We start from the raw sequence: 21,183 nt of genomic DNA on the forward strand, positions 1-21,183 counted from the left end.
ATGGGTCTTTGATGATGTTGGCAGCCTTTCCACAGCAGTGAGATATGTGTAAATGGAGTCCATGGATGGGAGGTTGGCTTTCATGACGGTCTGGGCTGTGCACACAATCTTCTGTGTTTTCTTATGGTCCTGGGCAGAGAAGCTGATGTACCAAACTGTTATGCACCTAGACAGTATGCCTACTATGGTGCATGTGTAAAAGAGGTTCCTTATAGACGTGCCAAATTTCCTGAACCACCTAAGGAAGACGAGGCGCTGTTGTGCCTTCTTGACTGTCGCATCAACGTGGGAAACTGTAGACAGATTGTTGGTTATTGTCACTGCTAGGAACTTGACGATTTCAACCTCCACTCCCTTAATGCAGATGGGGGCTTGATCTACTTTCTTGCTAAAGAGAATATTGAGAGAGAGGTTGTTCCATTGCATCACATCACCAAGCCCTCTATCTGCTCTTTGTATTCTGGCTCATTGTTGTCCGATGTCAGTCTTACCATGGTGGTGTCATCAGCAAACTTGTAGATGGTGTTTGTTTAGAATTTGGCTACACGGTCATGTGTGTACAGCGAGTACAGTGGGGGGGGGCTGAGAACACATCCTTGTGGGGGGGTGGGGTCCAGTGTTGAATGTTACTGTAAAGGAGGTGCTGTTGTCTATTTTCACTGATTGCAGTATATGGGTCAGGAAGCAAAGGATCCAGTTGCAGAGGGCTAGATCTCGGAGGTTTGAGATCAGTCTGGAGGGGAAAATGGTGTTGAAGGCAGAGATGGAGTCGATGAGCAGGAGTCTGACGTAGGTATCCTTGTTTATCCTTGTTTATCCTTGCTTATGCCCGAAACGTCAATTCTCCTGCTCCTTGGATGCTGCCTGACCTGCTGCGCTTTTCCAGCAACACATTTTTAAGCTCTGATCTCCAGCATCTGCAATCCTCACTTTCTCATAGGTATCCTTGTTGTCCACATGCTCTAGGAATGTGTGCAGGGCTAGGGAAATGGCATCTGTTGTGGACCTGTTACATTGATAGGCAGGTTGTAGGCAATTGAGGCAGGCTGGGAGACCAGAGTTAATGTGGATCAAGACCAGCCTCTCGAAGCACTTCATAATTATAGAGGTCAGAGCTACTGGGTGGGAGGCATTAAGGCATGTTGCATGTGCTTTCTTAGGTACTGGGATGATGGTGCTCTTCTTGAAGCAGGTGGGGACTTGTGGCTTGCAGATGGGAGAGGTTGAAGATGTAAGTGAATACCTCCGTCAGCTGGTCCGCATGGGATCTCAGTACACAGCCAGGGATTCCATCCTGGCCCATCACTTTCCTTCGTTTGGCTCCCAGGAAGACCGATCTGACATCTGCAGCGGTGACAGAGGGAACAGGAGCATCTGGGGCTGTCATTTCCACAAACTAAACTTTCTCTGGATAACAGCTCAGGGACAGATCCCAATATTCAATGGACATTGAGCCTGTCATTGGAGAATTGGGGGAGGGGGGAAGGAGTACAGCATGAAGCCATTGATCTCCCTGAGCTGTCATAAAGAAACAAGACAATGATAGTCAGTCCCTCAGTCCTACTGCAGGAGGCCATTCAGCCCCTTAAGCCGGGGAAAGAGAAACAGGACAGCACCATTCTACACCTCCAAACCTGCTCTGTCATTTATGTGGCAGTGTTGAGCTCCTTCCCCCCATACCCCCTACCTTAGTCAGATCAGCTCTGGCTCAGCTGGAGAGCACCAAACCTGAGTCACAAGGTTCTGGGTTCAAGTCCCTCTCCTGGACGCCAACATGGTAATAGAGGCTGAGAGTGCACTGCAGTACCAGGGGAGCACTGCTCTGCCAGGACTGCACTCCTCAGAAGGCAACATATAAACTGAAGCTCTGTTTATAAAAAGGATACCACGGTGCTGTTTCAAAACGAGAGCGGGAAAGGTTCCTCAAAACACCAGAGAAACTGATCAGTCTCACCAACCTGGCTGTGAAAAATATGACAAAGTCAAGCCATTTCTTCATTCTCAAACTCTGCTGCAAAACTTTCTGCTGACCCTGATTTGCACAGCCTCCTGAGGGAAGGGAGGCTGCACCATCCCCATTTCTCTTCGCGTGAAGGTGTTAGGCATAAATACCCAGCTCGATCCTGGAAGACCATTGGCCCCCTTATTCCCAAATCTCACTTTCCAAGACAAAGTCTTCCCCCATTAAATCCAGCTCTGAATGATCATATACTGGGTGTGAAACATTCACTCTGCTTTCTTTCTCCACAGATGAGGCCAGACCTGCTGAGTTTCTCCAGCACTCTCTGGTCTTTGATTCAGATTTCCAGCATGGACACAAATACCACAATGGAATCAAAAGTCACATTCTTCCATTCATTAAAACCAGTAAGTTAACAACTACCTACGGTCCCTAACATTAAGATCAAATCTAGTGAGACAAAGCCTACAATCTACACAACCTAAACTAATCCCTATCATTCTAAATGTTTCCTATCCACGTACCTATCCAAATGCCTTTTAAACATTGTAATCGTACCCACATCTACAACTTCCTGTGGCAATTCATTCCACAGATGAACCATCCTCTGTGTGAAAAGTTGTGGTCATGTGGGTTTGTCAGCCATTTGTACGGAAAAGGTCATGTCTCACCAAACTTTTTAAATTTTTTGAAGAGGTGACAAATATAATTGATGAGGGAAGGGCAGCTTATATGAACTTAGTAAGACATTTGATAAAGACCCACATGTCAGATTGGTACAAAGACTAAAATCAAAAGGGATTCGGGGTGGGCTGGTTAGATGGATATAAAACTGGCTTGGTCATAGAAGACAGAGGGTAGTGGTGGGTGTTTTTCGGAATGGAGAGCAGTAACTAGTGAGGGTTCGCAGGGGTCAGTGTTCAGTCCTCTGGAGGAAAATGTGGGTGGTCTGATTAGTAGGTTTGCAAACAACAGGAAGATTGGTGGAGTTGCTGATAGTGCCAATGATTGTGAAAGGATACAACAGAATATAGATAAATTGGTAACTTGGGCACAGAAATGGGAGGTGATGCATTTTGGAGGATCAAATTTAGTTGTGAATTAGATTGTAAACGGCAGAACCTTTAGGAACATTAACATACAGACAGGTCTGGGCGTGCAGGTACACAGTTTCCTGTGGCCAAGTTGGATTAAGAAAGCAATATGCTTGCCTTCATCAGCCAAGGCATGGAGTACAAGAGTCGGCAAACCATGTTGCAGCTATATAAAACTGGGAAAAAGTGAGGACTGCAGATGCTAGAGATCAGAGTTGAAAAGTATGGTGCTGGAAAAGCACAGCCGGTCAGGCAGCATCTGAGGAGCAGGAGAGTTGACATTTCGAGCAGAAGCTCTTCATCGGGATTCCAGCACCACACTTTTTGACTGCAGCTGTATCAGACCCTTATTGTACCTGTGTAGTTCAGTATGCTACTTGCTTAGAAATGCTGATAAGGCATTGCTCAACCAGAAAACTTAAAGGAAGAGTCTGAATTACCGGAAACTGCAATTTCTGTTATTCTGTGCACATCCATCCAGAAGCCACCAAAATTGAATGAAGATGACTTTACTGTTGGGATTCTAACATTTAAATGTACCGTTGATTGAATATAGGTCTGTTTTCAAACACTGAAAATGCCATTCCTCGTGTCTTTTTCCTCTCAGGGCAATGTGCTGTTTCACTGTAAACAGTAGATTTTTTTTCTTTTTGTAAATATACTTATTAGCAAATGTTTTTTAACTTTACAAACATATAAAAATATTGAAAAATACAATCAATAACAAATATCAATATAATAAAAAGAAAACAAACACAAAAATAATTTAACTACTGTCTCCTAACTATTAGCCTACCCTCTAATACAAAACAAACCTTAACACTGTGCAAAGCAGCAAAAAAAAAGAAAAGCAAAAAAAAACACAGAATACAGAACAGCTATGCTCGGCGCAAAGCTCCCAAATAGAGAAACAGAAGCATTGTATATATACCCGTATTAACTCAGGAGATCCCCTCCAGGGCCCAGGGCCCAGGGCTTGACAAATCTAACTATCCTGGTTAAACAAATGCCCTAGTTAAGATAACAAACAAATCTGTTTCCAAATAACTCAAGTAGGGCTGCCATGTCTTATAAAAGTAAACATTAGATTTTTAAATTTCTAAATGGTTATTTGTTCGGGCTGGTTGATTGCCTATCTTATCGTAAAGATCTTTGCAATTAATACCTAATTTGTTTACAAGTGTGCACGAGAAAACTAGCTCCCAGATTTACATATTATAATGGCTGATGTTTTCAAAATTTGATTTCAAACTTTTCAACATTCCATGCTAAAATAAACCAATTCAGCACCTTTCATATTAAACAAAAAAGACCCTTGTTAGGCCACATTTGGAGCATTAGTGTGGATAGACCAAAACTGCACACACTCAAAGGACATGGAGAGAGTGAAGAGAAGGTTCACCAGAATGCCGCCTGGTCTCGAGGGCACTGGCTTTGAGGAAAGATTAAAAAGACTAGGATTTTTTTTCACTGACAGGAGACCTGGTAGAGGTCTACAAAATGATGGTAGGCATTGGTAGGATAGAGGTTTTTTACCAGGATTGAAGTTTTAATTACAAGAGGGCACAGGTTCAAGGTGAGAGGGGGAAAGTTTAAGGGAGATGTGTGAGGGAAGTTTTTCCATGCAGAGTGTGTGGGTAGGAGCCTGGAATGCACTGCCAGAAGAGGTACATTGGCAACATTTAAAAGGCATCTGGATGGCTACATGAAGAGGGAGGGAAGAGAGGGAAACAGCCCGAATAAGGGTTGTTCTTTCAGTTTAGTTACGGCATGATGATTGGCACAGACTTAGAGGGCCTGTTTCTGTGTAGGACTTCTCTTTTGTTCTTTTGTTCTCTTTTGAATGTTAAGGCTGGAGTTAACGGTTGGTTTTATACAGCTATGTGATACACTGAACTGCGGGCTAATTAACTTGCTTCCCAAACAGATCAGTGCTTCAGGCTGACACCAGGACATCCACTTTCCGATCCGGATTCCGATTCTAATCAGAACAGCCCAAGGGCATCCCAAACACGTTTTTCAAACTTCCGATTGCAAGCTCTCCTTCTCACCCCCAGCCTCCGACACACAGCTTCTTTTCTTTAGCAGAGTTTCTGCCTTATCTGCAAACATTTACAAATACAAGTGAAGGCAGAACTGCACTTCCCCAGTACCAGGGTCCATATGTTGTTTAGACGGGGAGTCCTGGTCAGAGTTCGTCTGTGCCAGAGCAAGTTACTGGAATCAAAGTTCATCTGTGAGCTCAGTGTAAAAAGGGTGGTGGGAGGGTGATACTGGCAGAGGACCTGTTCCCTGGATAGTTAAACCAACTGACTGCTGCCTTTCATACAATACACCAGGAAATAACCTTCAAAGCAATGTCATTGATCACAAGGGGCACTCCAACTACATCCCCCTCCCAAATCCCATGAAACATATTCTTCTGGATCTGAAAGATTAGGAAGTGCGATTTGAAGATGCGGAGAGTAAAGGCCAGCTGGGTGAGAGACCAAAAATGATCCAAATTCAGACACATTAGGTTCCTTGTGAAAGTCTGACTGCCTTTGGCGATCGCACGCTGGTTCTGGAGGTTAGGAGTTCAAGTCTGCCTTTCAGTGTAGGAGTGCTGCTCAGGTATGTTCTGTCCAAATTCAACCGGGAACCTCTTAGGTTGGCTTCTTAGGACGACGTAAAACACCCTTGGACACTACTCGAAGAATAGATCGCTCCAGAATCCTGGAACATCATCATCATTGGTGGTCCCCCGCACACGAGGATGACTCTCTTCCATGCTCAGAATAAGTCCATAGGTGACTGTGCAGTATGATGCAGCTTCTGTCGAATCTGGCACACTTGGGGCAAGACGTGGTCATGGTAGGTGGGGCACTGGTGTGGCAGTACGCTATGATTTTGCCTGGCTTCCGTTTTCTCATGACGGCAAGCCTCCAGGTGCTTGATGCCATTTTGGATGCTCCTTCTCCTCTTTGGATGTTCTTGGGTCAGTGATTGGCCTGGGTGATGGTGGGAATGCCACAGTTTGCTGGTGAGGCCTTGAGGGTATCCCTGAAGCATTTCCTCTGGGGGTTGCCTAGCCTTTTGGTGCTGGGAACAGAGGACCTGCTTGAGAGTCTCATATCGGGTATGCACAACTGATCAAGGGTAGTAAGTGCCTCGATGTTGAGGATGCTGGTGTTAGTGCGTCTTTCTTCCCAACGGATTTGCAGGGTCTTGTGTATGCACACTGGTGGTTTCTGCTCCAGTGCCTTGAGGTGTCTGCTGTAGACTGTCCACTTCTCAGAGCCTTATTGTCGGGTGGGAACCACCACAGCTCTGTCTGTGTGTCGGATGTGATGATGTTGTTGTAAAGCACCCCTTTTTCTGAGGCGCTAGCACACTGCAGGCAGTGCTGGATCTCAGTGCTGGGGGGACGGTGGGGAAAAGGGGGGATGGTTGCAATGCTAAGCCAGGTGGGTGGAGGACCTTCATCTTGGGAATGTTCATGGTGAGACCCATGCCCTCCTAGACCCCTGTAAAGGCGCTGGCAATAGTCTGGAGTTTGTCCTCTGAGTGTGCACATACGCAAACGCCATCCGTGTAGTACAGCTCAGTGACACTGGTTAGGGTGACTTTGGCTTTGGCTTGAAGGTGGCAAGGGTTGAGTAATTTCCCGCTGATTCTGTAGGTTAGCTCCAGTGAGGAGCTTGTTGACAGTGAGGTGAAGCATTGTTCTTGACTTACCTCGCTGTAGTGTTGGGACAGCGATTGACACCCGTCTGAAGTGGAGAATAGATCTGGGGTGGAGCCATTTGTCGTCACTACGACTTCCATGTCATGATGGAGCAGCTAAAGCGGAGGACGACACTCCAATGACGCTTCCCGTTCGACAGTGTCAAAGGCGTTTGTACGGTTGAAGAAGGCCGTGTACAGGGGGAGGTTCTTTTCCCTGCAGCTGTCCCACAATGAGAATCATTTCCATTGTGCCCCTCCATGACCAGATGCTACACTGTGTTTCTGGGAGGAGTTCTTCAGCCACAGGGAGGAGACAGTTGATGAAGACCTTAGTGATGACTTTTCCAACAGCTAACAGCAGGGAGTTTCCCCTGTAGTTACCCCAGTTAGACTTCTTTGCTTTTTTGAACATTCTCACTACTGTGGCATCCCAGAGTTGTCCCAGAATGCTCTCCACCTTCCAGGTAAGGCAAGAAGTGTAGCTGCGGCAGGAGTACTTTGCCTCTGCACATCGATGCCTCTGCGGGGATACCATCTACCCCAGCAGCTTGCTGTTCTTGAGCTTGCAGATGGCCTTCTGTACTTTGTGACACATTGCTGAACATATGGCATGTGGTGTGCTGTGGGATTCAGTCAAGAATGCTCAGATCAATGACAGAGCCATGGTTGAGGAGGTCTCTGAAGTGCTCCCCTCAGCATTGTTTAATGGCTCTTTTTGTCTTTGACAAGAGTCACTCATGTGGAGCATATTTATCCTGGAAACGACAGCATAGAGAGGTAGTGCCTACAGCTTGTGGAACCTTGCTTTGTACTTATTAGCTGCCATGTTTGCTGTGATACAACAGCACTGTAATATCGGCTCCTGCAGAGTCATGGAAAAACTACTCACAGTAACACAGAGAAAGCAATCGAGCTACAGGAGGCAAAGGTCAACCTGTCCAGTACTCAGAATAAACTCCCACTAAGCAGGAAGTGATCATTCAACAAGGGGGGGAGCAACAGAGAGCAGCAGCTCAGTCAGAACTGGGAAATTAAAGATACACAGCACGGTGCACAGATGGGATGAGAGTGCGCAGGGACAATTATAGAGCAGGGGGAGAGAGAAAGAGAGCGAGAGTGCGCAGGGACAGTTACAGAGCAGGGGGAGAGAGAAAGAGAGCGAGAGTGCGCAGGGACAGTTACAGAGCAGGGGGAGAGAGAAAGAGAGCGAGAGTGCGCTGGGACAGTTACAGAGCAGGGGGAGAGAGAAAGAGAGCGAGAGTGCGCAGGGACAGTTACAGAGCAGGGGGAGAGAGAAAGAGAGCGAGAGTGCGCAGGGACAGTTACAGAGCAGGGGGAGAGAGAAAGAGAGCGAGAGTGCGCAGAGACAGTTACAGAGCAGGGGGAGAGAGAAAGAGAGCGAGAGTGCGCAGGGACAGTTACAGAGCAGGGGGAGAGAGAAAGAGAGCGAGAGTGCACAGGGACAGTTACAGAGCGGGGGGAGAGAGAAAGACAGCAAGAGTGCGCAGGGACAGTTACAGAGCAGGGGGAGAGAGAAAGAGAGCGAGAGTGCACAGGGACAGTTACAGAGCGGGGGGAGAGAGAAAGACAGCAAGAGTGCGCAGGGACAGTTACAGAGCAGGGGGAGAGAGAAAGAGAGCGAGAGTGCGCAGGGACAGTTACAGAGCAGGGGGAGAGAGAAAGAGAGCGAGAGTGTGCAGGGACAGTTACAGAGCAGGGGGAGAGAGAAAGAGAGCGAGAGTGTGCAGGGACAGTTACGGAGCAGGGGGAGAGAGAAAGAGAGCGAGCATGCGGGGACGATTGCACAACAATAGGAGAGAAAGAAGGCAGGGGCGATTATGAAGCAGGGAAAACAAGTGCACAGGTAATTCTAGAGCACTAATGGCATGAGGGTGTGATCATTCACACTACGCTGTGCTGACTATACAAACATGGAATGCAGGTGAAATCATGTGTAATTCTAACCTGCAACAACCATCCTCTACTCTGAACTTATGAATTAATCAGATTCCTGATTTAGCCCAAACTAAAGTACATTGTTGGCCATTTAAAAGTAGATTTCACCATCGGGGGCTTCACAGCACAGTCTGCTGGTAAAGGGCAGGAGGAAACTTTACTAAAAGACTACGCCTGTGCAACATAACGTTAACCAGTTACATAAAAATAAATGGGAAAAATTCCTTATGATATTTAAGAAAGAAAGTAAATACTGGTCCTAAAGGAAATGAGTCTGGGGAATTAGTCATGGAGGATGAACAACTGGCAGACAAATTTAACAGATATTTGGGTTGGCCCTCAGCAGAGAGGATGCAAGTGACATCCTAGAAATAGTTTTAAATCAGGTATACAGAGGGATGGAGGATCTCATGAAGTTAGTACCACAAGTTGACAAGTTCCTGGATCCTCATTCTGGGATCTTACAAAGTAGTTGCCAGGGATATAGTTGATGTGTTGGCTTTAATTTTCTAAAACTCATTAGAGTTGGGACAGCGTTCCTTTCAAACGGAATATTGCTGACGTTACTCATTTATTCAAAAACAGAGGGAGGCCGATGAGCTTCACATCTGTGATAGGAAAAATGTAAGAAACTATGATTAAAAGTGTTGTAAGAGGATACTTGGGTACGTTCAAGGTATTCAGGCAGAGCCAACCTAGCTTTTGTTAAAAGGAAACCACGTTTAACTCATTTATTGGTCATTTGAAGAGATGTGGGTAAAGCAGAAACAAGTGAAGTACAGTCCTTAGATGCCCAAAAGATATTTGATAAGGTGCCATATCAAAGGTTATTGTAAAAAATTAATAACTCATGGTCCGGAGGTATGATAGAGGATTGGCTGGTTAGAGGAAGCAGGGAGAAGAAATAAGTGAATTTTTTTCGGGTTGGCAGGATGTCATGGGTGGTATAGCATAGGGCTGGGTGCTGGGATCTCAACTCTTCACAATTTATGGAAATTATCTATATGAAGGGATTGAAGATATGGGAGCTTACATTTCCTGATGACTCAAAGGTATGTAGGAAACAAAGTTGCGAAGAGAACAGAAGCCAACAAAAATGTACAGATTGCTAAAGTAAATGGGTAGGGATCTGGCAAATAGAGAATTATAATGTAATAAAACATGAAATTTTGGCAGAAGGAATAAAAATGAATCATATTCTCTAACCAGTGAGAGGTTGCAAAGCTCTGAGATATAGAGATCTGTATATCCTAGCGTATGAATCACAGAAGACTGGTACAGAGATGCAGCAAATAATCAGGAAAGCTCATAGAAAGGGGTGGCACGGTGACTCAGTGGTTAGCACTGCTGCCTCACAGCGCCAGGTACTCAGGTTCGATTCCAGTCTCAGGCGAATATTTGTGTGGAGTTTGCACATTCTCTCAGTGTCTGCGTGGGTTTCCTCCCACAGTCCAAATATGTGCAGGTTAGGTGAATTGGCCATGCTAAATTGCCCATAGTGTTCAGGGATGTGTAGGTTAGGTGAACATAGCGTAGGGTAATGGGTCTGGGTGGGTTACTCTTCGGAGGGTCAGTGTGGACGTGTTGGACTGAAGGGCCTGTTTCCACACTGTAGGGATTCTAATTCTAATTCAAATGTCATATTTCAGTGTGCGAAATGAAAGCAAGACTAGAGAGGTTATACTTCAGTTACACAGGGCATTAGTGAGACCACGTCTGGAGTTTACGGAAGGATGTTACTGCATTGGAAGCAAGTCAGAGAAGGTTTACGAGACTAATATCTGGAATGAGTGGATTGCCTAATGAGGTAAGACTGGTCCTGTATCCTGTGGAGTTTAGAAGAGTCAGAGGTGATTCAAATGAAATGTCTAAGATCCTGAGAGGACTTGACAGTGTGGACATGCAAAGGCTCTTTCCTCTTGTGGGCGGCTCAAGAACTAGTGATTTAAGACAGAGGTGAGTTATGAGTCATTAAAAATATCTGAAAATGTTCTGACCACTGCCTTTTGAGGAAGGAAATTATAAAGGCAACAATAGATGTTCCTGGAAATACATCCAGGGAAGTTATTTGGGTGGAACTGAGAAATAAGAAAGGGATGATCACCTTATTGGGATTGTATTATAGACTCCCTTATAGTCAGAGGGAAATTGAGAAACAAACTTGTAAGGAGATCTCAGCTATCTGTAAGAATAATAGGGTGGTTATGGTAGAGGATTTTAACTTTCCAAACGTCGACTGGGACTGCCATAGTGTTAAAGGTTTAGATGGAGAGGAATTTTTTAAGTGTGTACAAGACAACTTTCTGATTCAGTATGTGGATGTACCTGCTAGAGAAGGTGCAAAACTTGACCTACTCTTGGGAAATAAGGCAGGGCAGGTGACTGAGGTGTCAGTGGGGGAGCATCTTTGGGGCCAGCGACCATAATTCTAATAGATTTAAAACAGTGATGGAAAGGGATAGACCAGATCTAAAAGTTGAAGTTCTAAATTGGAGAAAGGCCAATTTTGACGGTATTAGGCAAGAACTTTCGAAAGCTGATTGGAGGCAGATGTTCGCAGGTAAAGGGACAGCTGGAAAATGGGAAGCCTTCAGAAATGAGATAACAAGAATCCAGAGAAAGTATATTCCTGTCAGGGTGAAAGGGAAGGCTGGTAGGTATAGAGAAAGCTGGATAGCTAAAAAAATTGAGGGTTTAGTTAAGAAAAAGAAGGAAGCATATGTCAGGTATAGACAGGATAGATCGAGTGAATCCTTAAAAGAGTATAAAGAAAGTAGGAGTATACTTAAGAGGGAAATCAGGAGGGCAAAACGGGGACATGAGATAGCTTTGGCAAATAGAATTGAGGAAAATCCAAAGGGTTTTTACAAATATATTAAGGACAAAAGGGTAACTAGGGAGAGAATAGCAAGGATCAGCAAGGCGGCCTTTGTGTGGAGCTACAGAAAATGGAGGAGATACTAAATGAATATTTTGCATCAGTATTTACTGTAGAAAAGGATATGGAAGATATGGACTGTAGGGAAATAGATGGTGACATCTTGCAAAATGTCCAGATTACAGAGGAGGAAGTGCTGGATGTCTTGAAACAGTTAAAAGTGGATAAATCCCCAGGACCTGATCAGGTGTACCCGAGAACTCTGTAGGAAGCTAGAGAAGTGATTACTGGGCGTCTTGCTGAGATATTTGTATCATCAATAGTCACAGGTGGGGTGCCGGAAGACTGGAGGTTCACAAAAATGGTGCCACTGTTTAAGAAGGGCGGTAAAGATAAGCCAGGGAACTACAGACTGGTGAGCCTGACCTCGGTGATGGACAAGTTCTTGGAGGGAATCCTGAGGGACAGGATGTAAATGTATTTGGAAAGGCAAGGACTGATTAGGGATAGTCAACATGGCTTTGTGCGTGGGAAATCATGTCTCACTAACTTGATTGAGTTTTTTGAAGAAGTAACAAAGAAGATTGATGAGGGCAGAGCAGTAGATATGATCTATATGGACTTCAGTAAGGCGTTCGACAAGGTTCACCATGGGAGACTGATTAGCAAGGTTAGATCTCGTGGAATACAGGGAGAACTAGCCATTTGGATATAGAACTGGCTCAAAGGTAGAAGACAGAGGGTGGTGGTGGAGGGTTGTTTTTCAGACCGGAGGCCTGTGACCAGTGGAGTGCCACAAGGATCGGTGCCAGGGACCTCTACTTTTTGTCATTTACATAAATGATTTGGATGCGAGCGTAACAGATACACAGTTAGTAAGTTTGCAGATGACACCAACATTGGAGGTGTAGTGGACAGTGAAGAGGGTTACCTCAGATTACAACAGGATCTGGACCGGATGGGCCAATGGACTGAGAAGTGGCAGATGGACTTTAATTCAGATAAATGCGAGGTGCTGCATTTTGGGAAAGCAAATCTTAGCAGGACTTATACACTTAATGGTAAGGTCCTAGGGAGTGTTGCTGAACAAAGAGACCTTGGAGTGCAGGTTCATAGTTCCTTGAAAGTGGAGTCGCAGGTAGATAGAATGGTGAAAAAGGTGTTTGGTATGCTTTCCTTTATTGGTCAGAGTATTGAGTACAGGAGTTGGGAGGTCATGTTGCGGCTGTACAGGACATTGGTTAGGCCACTGTTGGAATATTGTGTGCAATTCTGGTCTCCTTCCTATTGGAAAGATGTTGTGAAACTTGAAAGAGTTCAGAAAAGATTTACAAGGATGTTGCCAGGGTTGGAGGGTCTGAGCTATAGGGAGAGGTTGAACAGGCTGGGGCTGTTTTCCTTGGAGCGTCGGGTGCTGAAGGGTGACCTTATAGAGATTTACAAAATTATGAGGGGCATGGATAGGATAAATAGACAAAGTCTTTTCCCTAGGGTCGGGGAGTCCAGATCTAGAGGGCATAGGTTTAGGGTGAGACGGGAAAGAAATAAAGGAGACCAAAGGGGGAACTTTTTCATGCAGAGGGTGGTACATGTATGGAATGAGCTGCCAGAGGATGTGGTGGAGGCTGGTACAATTGCAACATTTAAGAGGCATTTGGATGTGTATATGAATAGGAAGGGTTTGGAGGGATATGGGCCGGGTGCTGGCAGGTGGGACTAGTTTGGGTTGGGATATCTGGTCGGCATGGACCGGTTGAACTGAAGGGTCTGTTTCCGTGCTGTACATCTCTATGACTCTAATACCCCTCAGGGAAAAACATCTGACATCATCACCCAGTTCCTGATCACTTCTCTGCTTGTCAGTGCTCCTTCCCCCAACCCCCCTCCCAGTTTTGGCCCCTGGACAGAGACCTACCCCCTCCCCCCCATCTCCAAAACCCCAGTTCTGGCCCCTGGACAGAGATTTCACCCCCCCTCCCCCCCCTCGTTCTGACCCCTTGGACGGAGTTCTCCCAGTACTGGTCATAGAATCACATAACACAGGAGAGGCACTTCAACCCACCCAGATACTCATCCAAATGCTCATCCAAATACTTTTTACAGGTCATGAGGTTTCCTGCTTCAACTACAGTCCGAGGTGGATCCCCACCACCCTCTGGGTGAAAACAATTTTCTTCAAATCGCTCAAAACCTCACACTTCAAAATTATGCCCCCTTGCTATTGACCCTTTGACTAAAGGGTACAGCTGCTCTCTATCCACCCTGTTCATGCCCCTCATAATCTTAGACACCTCTATCAGGTACCTCCCGCTTACCCCCACACACCTCGTCTGCTCCAGAGAAAACAAACCAGTCTCTCTTCATCCCTGAAATGCTCCATCCCAGACAACATCCTGGTGAATGTCCCCTGCACCTCCCTCCAGTGCAATCACGTTCTCCTCATAATGCGGAGATCAAGCTGCACATATTACTCCAGCTCACCAAAATCCTAAACAACTCCAACATAACCTCCTTGCTCTTATAACCTATGTCCCGAGCAATAAGGATAAGAGTCCCGAATGTCTTCCCAACTACCCTATTACTCTGCCCTGTCATCTTTAGGTACCTGTGGTCAAATACCGGAAGATCCTCTATGAGCTTCCTAGTGCCCTGCCATTCATTGAGTAATCCTTTGTTTTGGTACTTCTTCCAAAGTTCATCACATCACAGTTATCAGGGTTAAATTCTATCTACCCAATCTGACCAACCCATTTTTAATCCTGCTATAACCTTCCTCCTCACTGTCAACCACCTAGCCAATCATCGTGTCATCCACAAACTTGTTAATCATCCCTCACCCACCTTATCACCCACACTGTTTATAGATATCACGAATAATAAGGGACCCAGCACCAGATCCAGTGGTATACCACTGGACGCTGGCTTCCAGTCACACCACCTTATCAAGCCAATTTGGATCCAACTTGCCGATTAACCCTGGACCCCATGAGCTTTTACCTTCTTTATCAGTTTTCCCATGTGGCCCCTTGCCAAAGGCTTTGCTGAAATCTATGCAAATCACATCGATTGCCCTATCCTCACCTTGGTCACCTCTTTCAAACATTCGTCCTAATTTCTAAAGGCATTGCATCAATGCAGTTGTCGAAAACCCCTGGGCAGTCAGTGCCTTCACTGGGCAATGCAATGTTAACAGAGCACACTTGGAACCAAGGCAACTATTACAAATATCTCAGGAGACCCGCCCAAAACTCAGCTCGAGAACGAACAAGTCTGTAAGAGCAGCTCTGAGGCCAGAAATGAGCTGAAGCATTTCTCTCTGTCCATGCAGCTCAACGAGAAGTCCCAGTCCCTAACATCACAATCCTGGGCATGAGGGAACTATGGTGCACTGAGCAAGGTAATGTATAAAATTATACGTTAAAGGGACAAGGGACAATGTGATGCCAAAACTAATCAAGCATTTGCACTACTCAGAGTGGAAACTGGAGATTGCTTAAAACTACAAGCTGTTGCTCAGAATGCACATTTTAACTAAAGGTTAAAAATCATTCAACATTTGGCTCCTCCTGACTTTGTAGCTGACACAATAATACATGCGAGATTAGTCTTCTAGGATATGGAAAGGTGATTTTACATCACAATTTATCAAAAGTTTTAATGCATCTAATTCACACAGAATACTCAACAATGTAAAAGAGAAAAGGAAAGTGGTTATAGTAAAAGACTTAATTTGCTCAGATACTTGCTGGTTAGCTGGTTACTCAAGTTATCGGCAGTGTACTTCCACACCTTCACGACCAGCTTAAAACAGACTTACGTTCCTGAGCCATCTTTTACACAGGGTCCAAGAGTTGTAACGATATAGGAGGCCATTCAGCCCACTGAGTTACCCCAGAGCAAGCTGCTCAGTCCCCTTTCTGAGTTCTCACCCTGTAGGCTTTAGAAACTTATTTCCCACGAGTTGTCCAATTTCCTTGTGAAACCATGAAACATCACAACCTCCAGGTCCCCTCATGAGCACCCTCTTCTACATTATTACCACCCACTGGGTGAAAGTGCTCTTCCATACATCCCCACCCTACTGTGTTCCTCTACATTCAGAGAGAGGAAAGAAACTGCAGATACTGGAATCCAAGATAGACAAGCAGGAGGCTGGAAGAACACAGCAAGCCAGGCAGCCTCAGGAGATGGAGGTCAAATTTTCCACCCCGGAACCATTCCATTGCCAACACCAAGTCCATGCACTTGATAGCCATTGGATTACCTTGAAGTGGATTTGTCACTGTAGGAAATTTGACAATTATCTGCACAGCAGGATCACACAAACAGTAAGATGAAAACCATAAGTTGGCTTCGTGTTGTACATCCAGAACAAAGCAGTCCTACTCAATCAGTGCTCTATCCACTATCTTCAACATCCACTCTCTCCACCACTGACACTCGGTGGGTGCAGTACAAGTTGCACTTCAGAAATTCACCAAGGTTCTTCGATCAGCACCTTCTATCTAGAAGAACAAAGGCAGCAGGTACATGGGAACACACCTTCTGTAAGGCCCCCTCCAAGCCACTAACCATGTTGACTTGGAAATATATCACCATTCCTTCTGTGTCTTCAGGTCAAAATCCTGGGATTCCTCCCTAAGGGCATTGTGGGTCTATACAGTCCATGGGCTGCAGTGGTTCAAGAAGGCAGCTCACCACCAGCTCAGAGTGTGAGCAAGGGAGTAGGCTTGAGTGAGTGTGATTGAGCATAAGCGGGTGAGCAAGGGTGTGAGCGAGTAGGTTTGAGTATGTAAGTACAAGTGCATGAGCGAGTGAATAGGTTTGAGTTAGGACAAGTGAGTGAGTGGGTAAGTGTGCGAGTGAACAAGCAGGTTTCAGTTAGTGCGTGTCAGTGCTCGCCTTCACATTATAGTCCTCCCCTCTCAGAATCACAGAACTGTAATGATGCAGAAGGCCATTCAGCCCATTATGCCTGGACTGGCTTGTTAAATGAGCATACTACCTGGTGTCAATCTCCTGTCTTTTCCCCATAATCCAGCAAATTATTTCTATCCAAATAACCATCCAGTACTCTCCTGAATACTTCACTGAATCTGCTTTGACCAGATTTCCAGGCAGTGCAATTTGTTCCACAGCTATTCACTGTGTGAAAACATTTTTCTTACTTCACCCTTGATTCTTTTGCACAACACTTGATATCTATTCCCTCTAATTCTTATTTCTTTTACAAACTGGAACAGCTTCTCCCCTTTTACTCTATCCAGTCTGTTCACGATTTTGAAAAACTCTGTCAGATCTCTCTCTCTAAGGATGAGGAGATCAGTCACAACACCTTCAATCTATCCTCATCGCTGAACTTCCTCATTCCTGGAACCACTCTTGTAAATTCCTTCTGTATTGTCACAGTTGTTCACATCTGTCCTATAATGTAGTGCTCAAACACTCCGGCTGAGGTCTAATTAGCATCTTGGCTGAAAATGTGTTGCTGGAAAAGCGCAGCAGGTCAGGCAGCATCCGAGGAGCAGGAGAATCGACGTTTCGGGCATGAGCCCTTCCTAATTAGCATCTTGTCCAAGTTCAGCATCACCTCCTTTCTCTTGTACTCTTTGCCCCTATGAATAAAGCTAACAAAACTGTCTGCTTTATTAATTGCTCTCTTCACCTGTCCTGCCACCTACAGGCACCTGCTTCGGCACCTCCTTTAGAATTGTACCCCCTATTTAAATTGGCTTTCAATATTCTTCCATCCAAAGTGTATCACCCCACACTTCCCTTCATTGAACCCCATCTGCCTTCTATCCATGCTCTTCAGCAACCTGTCAGTCTCACATGAATGTACAAACAAAGAACAGGAACTCAGTCCTTCAAACCTGCTCCACTCGTCACGGCTGATCTGATTTTAACCTCAGTTCTTCATCCCTGAATGTCCCCAATATTCTTTCAGCTGCTTGGTAATCAAGAGTCCATCTACGTTAAAAATATGTACATTCTAAATCAAATGCCTTTTGAGGAGGGAATTCCAAAGGCTCTTAGCTCTCTGAGAGAGAAAACGTACCTTTCTTAATTTCTGTTTTAAATGGGTGACCCCTAATTTTTAAACTATGGCCCCTAATTCTACATTCTGTGACAAGAGGAAACATGCTTCAGGATCTTGGAAGTTTCAATTATCTCTGACTCTTCTAAACTCCAGAGTCCGGATACAGGCCTCGCCTCACCTCATAAGGCAATCCACTCATTCCACGTATTAGTCCAGTAAACCTTCTCTGACCTGCTTCCAATGCATTAACATCCTTCTGTAGGTGCCATTACTGCACTGCACACAGTGCTCCAGACATGGTCTCACTAATGCTCTACACAACTTCCCTACTCAAATTCAAATCCCCTCATGATGAAACATAGTATTCTATGAATTTTCCTGATTATTTGCTGTAGCTGCATAACTAACTAGGACACACGTATCTCTCTGCATCGTGGAGATCTGTAACCTCTCATCATTGAGATATTATGTTTTTTTTACTCTCTTTGCCAAAATGGACATTTCCACATTGTGCTCCATTTGCCAGATATTCGTCCACTCCCTGAGTCGATCCACATTGTTTTGTGCCCTCTTTACAACTGGCTTTCCTACCTATCTTTGTGTCACCAGCAAATTTAGCTCCCACACCTTCAGTCTATTCCTCCAGATCATTGATATAAATTGGCTCCAGCACCCAGCCCAGTACCACACCACCCTTGACATCTTGCTAGCCTGAAAAACACTCACTTCTCTCTGCTTCCTGCTAGCCAGCCACCAATACCAGTATGTCACCCACTACACCACGAGTTTTATTTACTGCAATAATTTTTGCTAAGGCATTGTATGAATGCCTTTTAGGAAATCTAGGTCCAATATTTCCACCAGGTCTGCTTTATTCGTACAAGTTACTTTTCTGTGCAACTGCTTTTGTCTTTAATAGTGCTCTATACACTGTTACTACTCAACTTCTGTCCCCTCTCCGTTCTCCCTCTCTCTTCCTGCCTCTGTCCTTTCAATCACACTCACTCAAACCTGCTCACTTGCTCATTCATTCGTGCTCGCTGTCACTCAATTGCATCACTCAATCTTCCTCTCTCCCTCTGTCTTCCCTCTCTCGGATCTTACTCTCCCTCTCTCTGTGTTGATCATATTTCTGGGAATTCTGCCACCAGCATAATGTGAGTCTCTGCTCCTCTCTCCTCTGTTGCAGGTTACCATTTATCAATAAAAAAGGGAGACATCACGACACTGTATCTCTGGTCTGCAAACAGCAGTCCCTCTGTATCACTGTTCCTCAGCTCAGTGTCAGCTCCACGTTGGACCTCTTACAGAGGTACACAGTGACTTGGGTGTGAACTCCAAAACCAAAAAGCCTGAACACACAACGGGAAAACCTGCGTTTGTGTGGACATTGAGCTGAGGCGGGAATTTTTCTACCCTTTCCAGCCCGTGCCCCCGCAGTCCCGGGGCAGCAGGTGTCTCGGTCACGGTGAGTCCATTCTGAAAGGTCAGAGAGACAAACTGGGCTTGTGCGGGATAACTGGCAGCACTCCTGAAGGCACTGTTAGCCTGTGAACCACACCGCAATCATTCAGTTCAGTCTGGTACTCTCCACACCGACTGTTGTTATCATTCGCCAAATCCCCTTATTGCAGTTTGTAGCAACAAAAACACAAATCTCATCTCAGTGCAGACTCCCAACTCACTTACAGGACAGCAAAGATCATAGTTAAATCTCACACAGCACCAGGTTACAGCACAATAGCTTTATTTGGAAGCACTTCCAAATAAACCTGTTGGACTATAATCTGGTGCTGTGTGACTTTTAACTTTGTCCACTCCAGTCCAGCCCCGGCACCTCCCAAGCAATGGCCATGACAGACAGTATACACAACAGGAGTTTAAACACACATCGAGGGAGTTAGTGGTGTACTTACATAGGAGATAGAGATTAATCCCAATGCCTGCACAGTAACCAGAGACAGGCAAAGTTTCATCATCTCTCAGAGCTAGGTAAGCACTGCTTGCTGGGGCATGAGCAGGACCCTGTCAGGTTTCTGACTCTCACTCAGACACCACTGTGTGGGACTGCTCCCTGCACTGGCTTTGTGCGCGGACGCAGCGCCGGCTCGGATCAGTGACGCGTTCCGCGGAGGCAGCTCCCAGAGTCTGGGTGAAGCGGCCCGTCACCAGCCGCCACCGACCGGAAGTGGATTCAGTCCGCAGGAGGGAGCTGAGGGAGAAGGGTGGGTGGGGAAAGAGGGATAGGGAATGCATGGGGAGGGGGAGGGAGGCAGAATAGAGGGGATGAAACGGTGGAAAGAGAGAAAGGGTGGGAAGACGGGGAAATGGTGAGTGAAGGGAAAGAGATGATAAATGGGGAGGGGCGAAGAGAGGATAGACAGAATGAAAGTTGGGCGAGAGGGGGATGGTGGGATGAATGGGGAGGGAGGTGAAGGGAGAGTGGATGTAGGGAGGGAAAAGTGAGGATGGATAGGGAGGAAGGGTGGGAGAGTGGAGGAAGGGGAAAAGAAGATGGGGAGGGGGGGAAGGAGGGGTAGTAAGGGTGAGTGGGGAGAGAGGATGGCAAGAAGGAAAGGTGAGAGAGCGAGATAAGGCATGACATTCAAAAGGATTCCCCCTGTCCTCCACCATTCCCCCTCTTCCCCGCTCCCTATCCCTGCTGTCTCCCATCCAACCCCTCTCTTGAAGAGTTTGGACAAGCTAGGACATTTTACAGCATAGGGGACTTAGGGGTGATCTTACAGAAGTGTATACGATCACAAGAGGAATGGATAGGGTGATGCATTCAGGCTTTTCCCCAGGGTTGGGGAATTGAGGGCTAGAGGGCATCAGTTTAAGGTTACAGGGGAATCTGAGGGGCAACCTTTTTACACAGAGGGTGGTACGCAATGCCAGCAGAAATGATTCAGGTGGGTACATTAATAACATTTAAAAGGCTGGGAGAAAGTGAGGACTGCAGATGCTGGAGATCAGAGTTGAGAGTGTGGTGCTAGAAAAGCACAGCGTTCGAGGAGCAGGGAAATCAATGTTTTGGAAATTAGCTCTTCATCAGGAATGAGGTTTTTGGGCTGGTGCTGGGAGAAAAATGGGGGGGGGCAGGCGGGGAAGGGGGATGGGAAGGTAACTGGGAATGCAATAGGTAGCTGAAGTTGGAGGTGAAGGTGATAGGTCAGGATGGAGGGTGGAAAGGATAGGTAGGAAGGGCACGTAGCACAGGTCATGGGAGCGATGCTGAATTGTTTGGTTGGAATTGAGATAAGGTGGGGGAAGGGGAAATGAGGAAAGTGGTGAAATCCACATTGATGCAGTGTGGTAGGTGGGTCCCGAGGTGGAAGATGAGGTGTTCTTCCTTCAGACATCGGGTAACTAGAGTTTGGCAGTGGAGGAGACCCAGCACCTGCATGTCCTCAGCAGAGTGGGAAGGGGACTTGAAGTGTTCGGGTACAGGACGGTGGGGTTCTTTCATGTGTGTGTCCCAGAGATGATGTGTCCCACAGCTACCTCCTCCCATCCTGCCTCCTTTAAAAACAATATCTCTTATTCC

General features: G+C 45.9%; 1 protein-coding gene across 4 annotated transcripts in view; it reads right to left on the minus strand.

Moving 5' to 3' along the window:
• The window catches only part of paplna (papilin a, proteoglycan-like sulfated glycoprotein), a 151,590-nt gene extending 131,883 nt beyond the window's left edge, over positions 1 to 19,707 (minus strand). For all 4 annotated transcript variants that reach the window (XM_060828689.1, XM_060828691.1, XM_060828690.1 and 1 more), the window contains exon 1: positions 19,553 to 19,707. In XM_060828689.1, coding sequence (XP_060684672.1) covers positions 19,553 to 19,615 — 63 coding nt within the window. In that variant the 5' untranslated portion in view covers positions 19,616 to 19,707. The remainder of the gene's footprint in view (positions 1 to 19,552) is intronic.
• Positions 19,708 to 21,183: the final 1,476 nt, after the last annotated feature.

The sequence above is a fragment of the Hemiscyllium ocellatum genome, chromosome 8, assembly GCF_020745735.1.
Source record: "Hemiscyllium ocellatum isolate sHemOce1 chromosome 8, sHemOce1.pat.X.cur, whole genome shotgun sequence".
NCBI classification, from domain to species: domain Eukaryota; kingdom Metazoa; phylum Chordata; class Chondrichthyes; order Orectolobiformes; family Hemiscylliidae; genus Hemiscyllium; species Hemiscyllium ocellatum.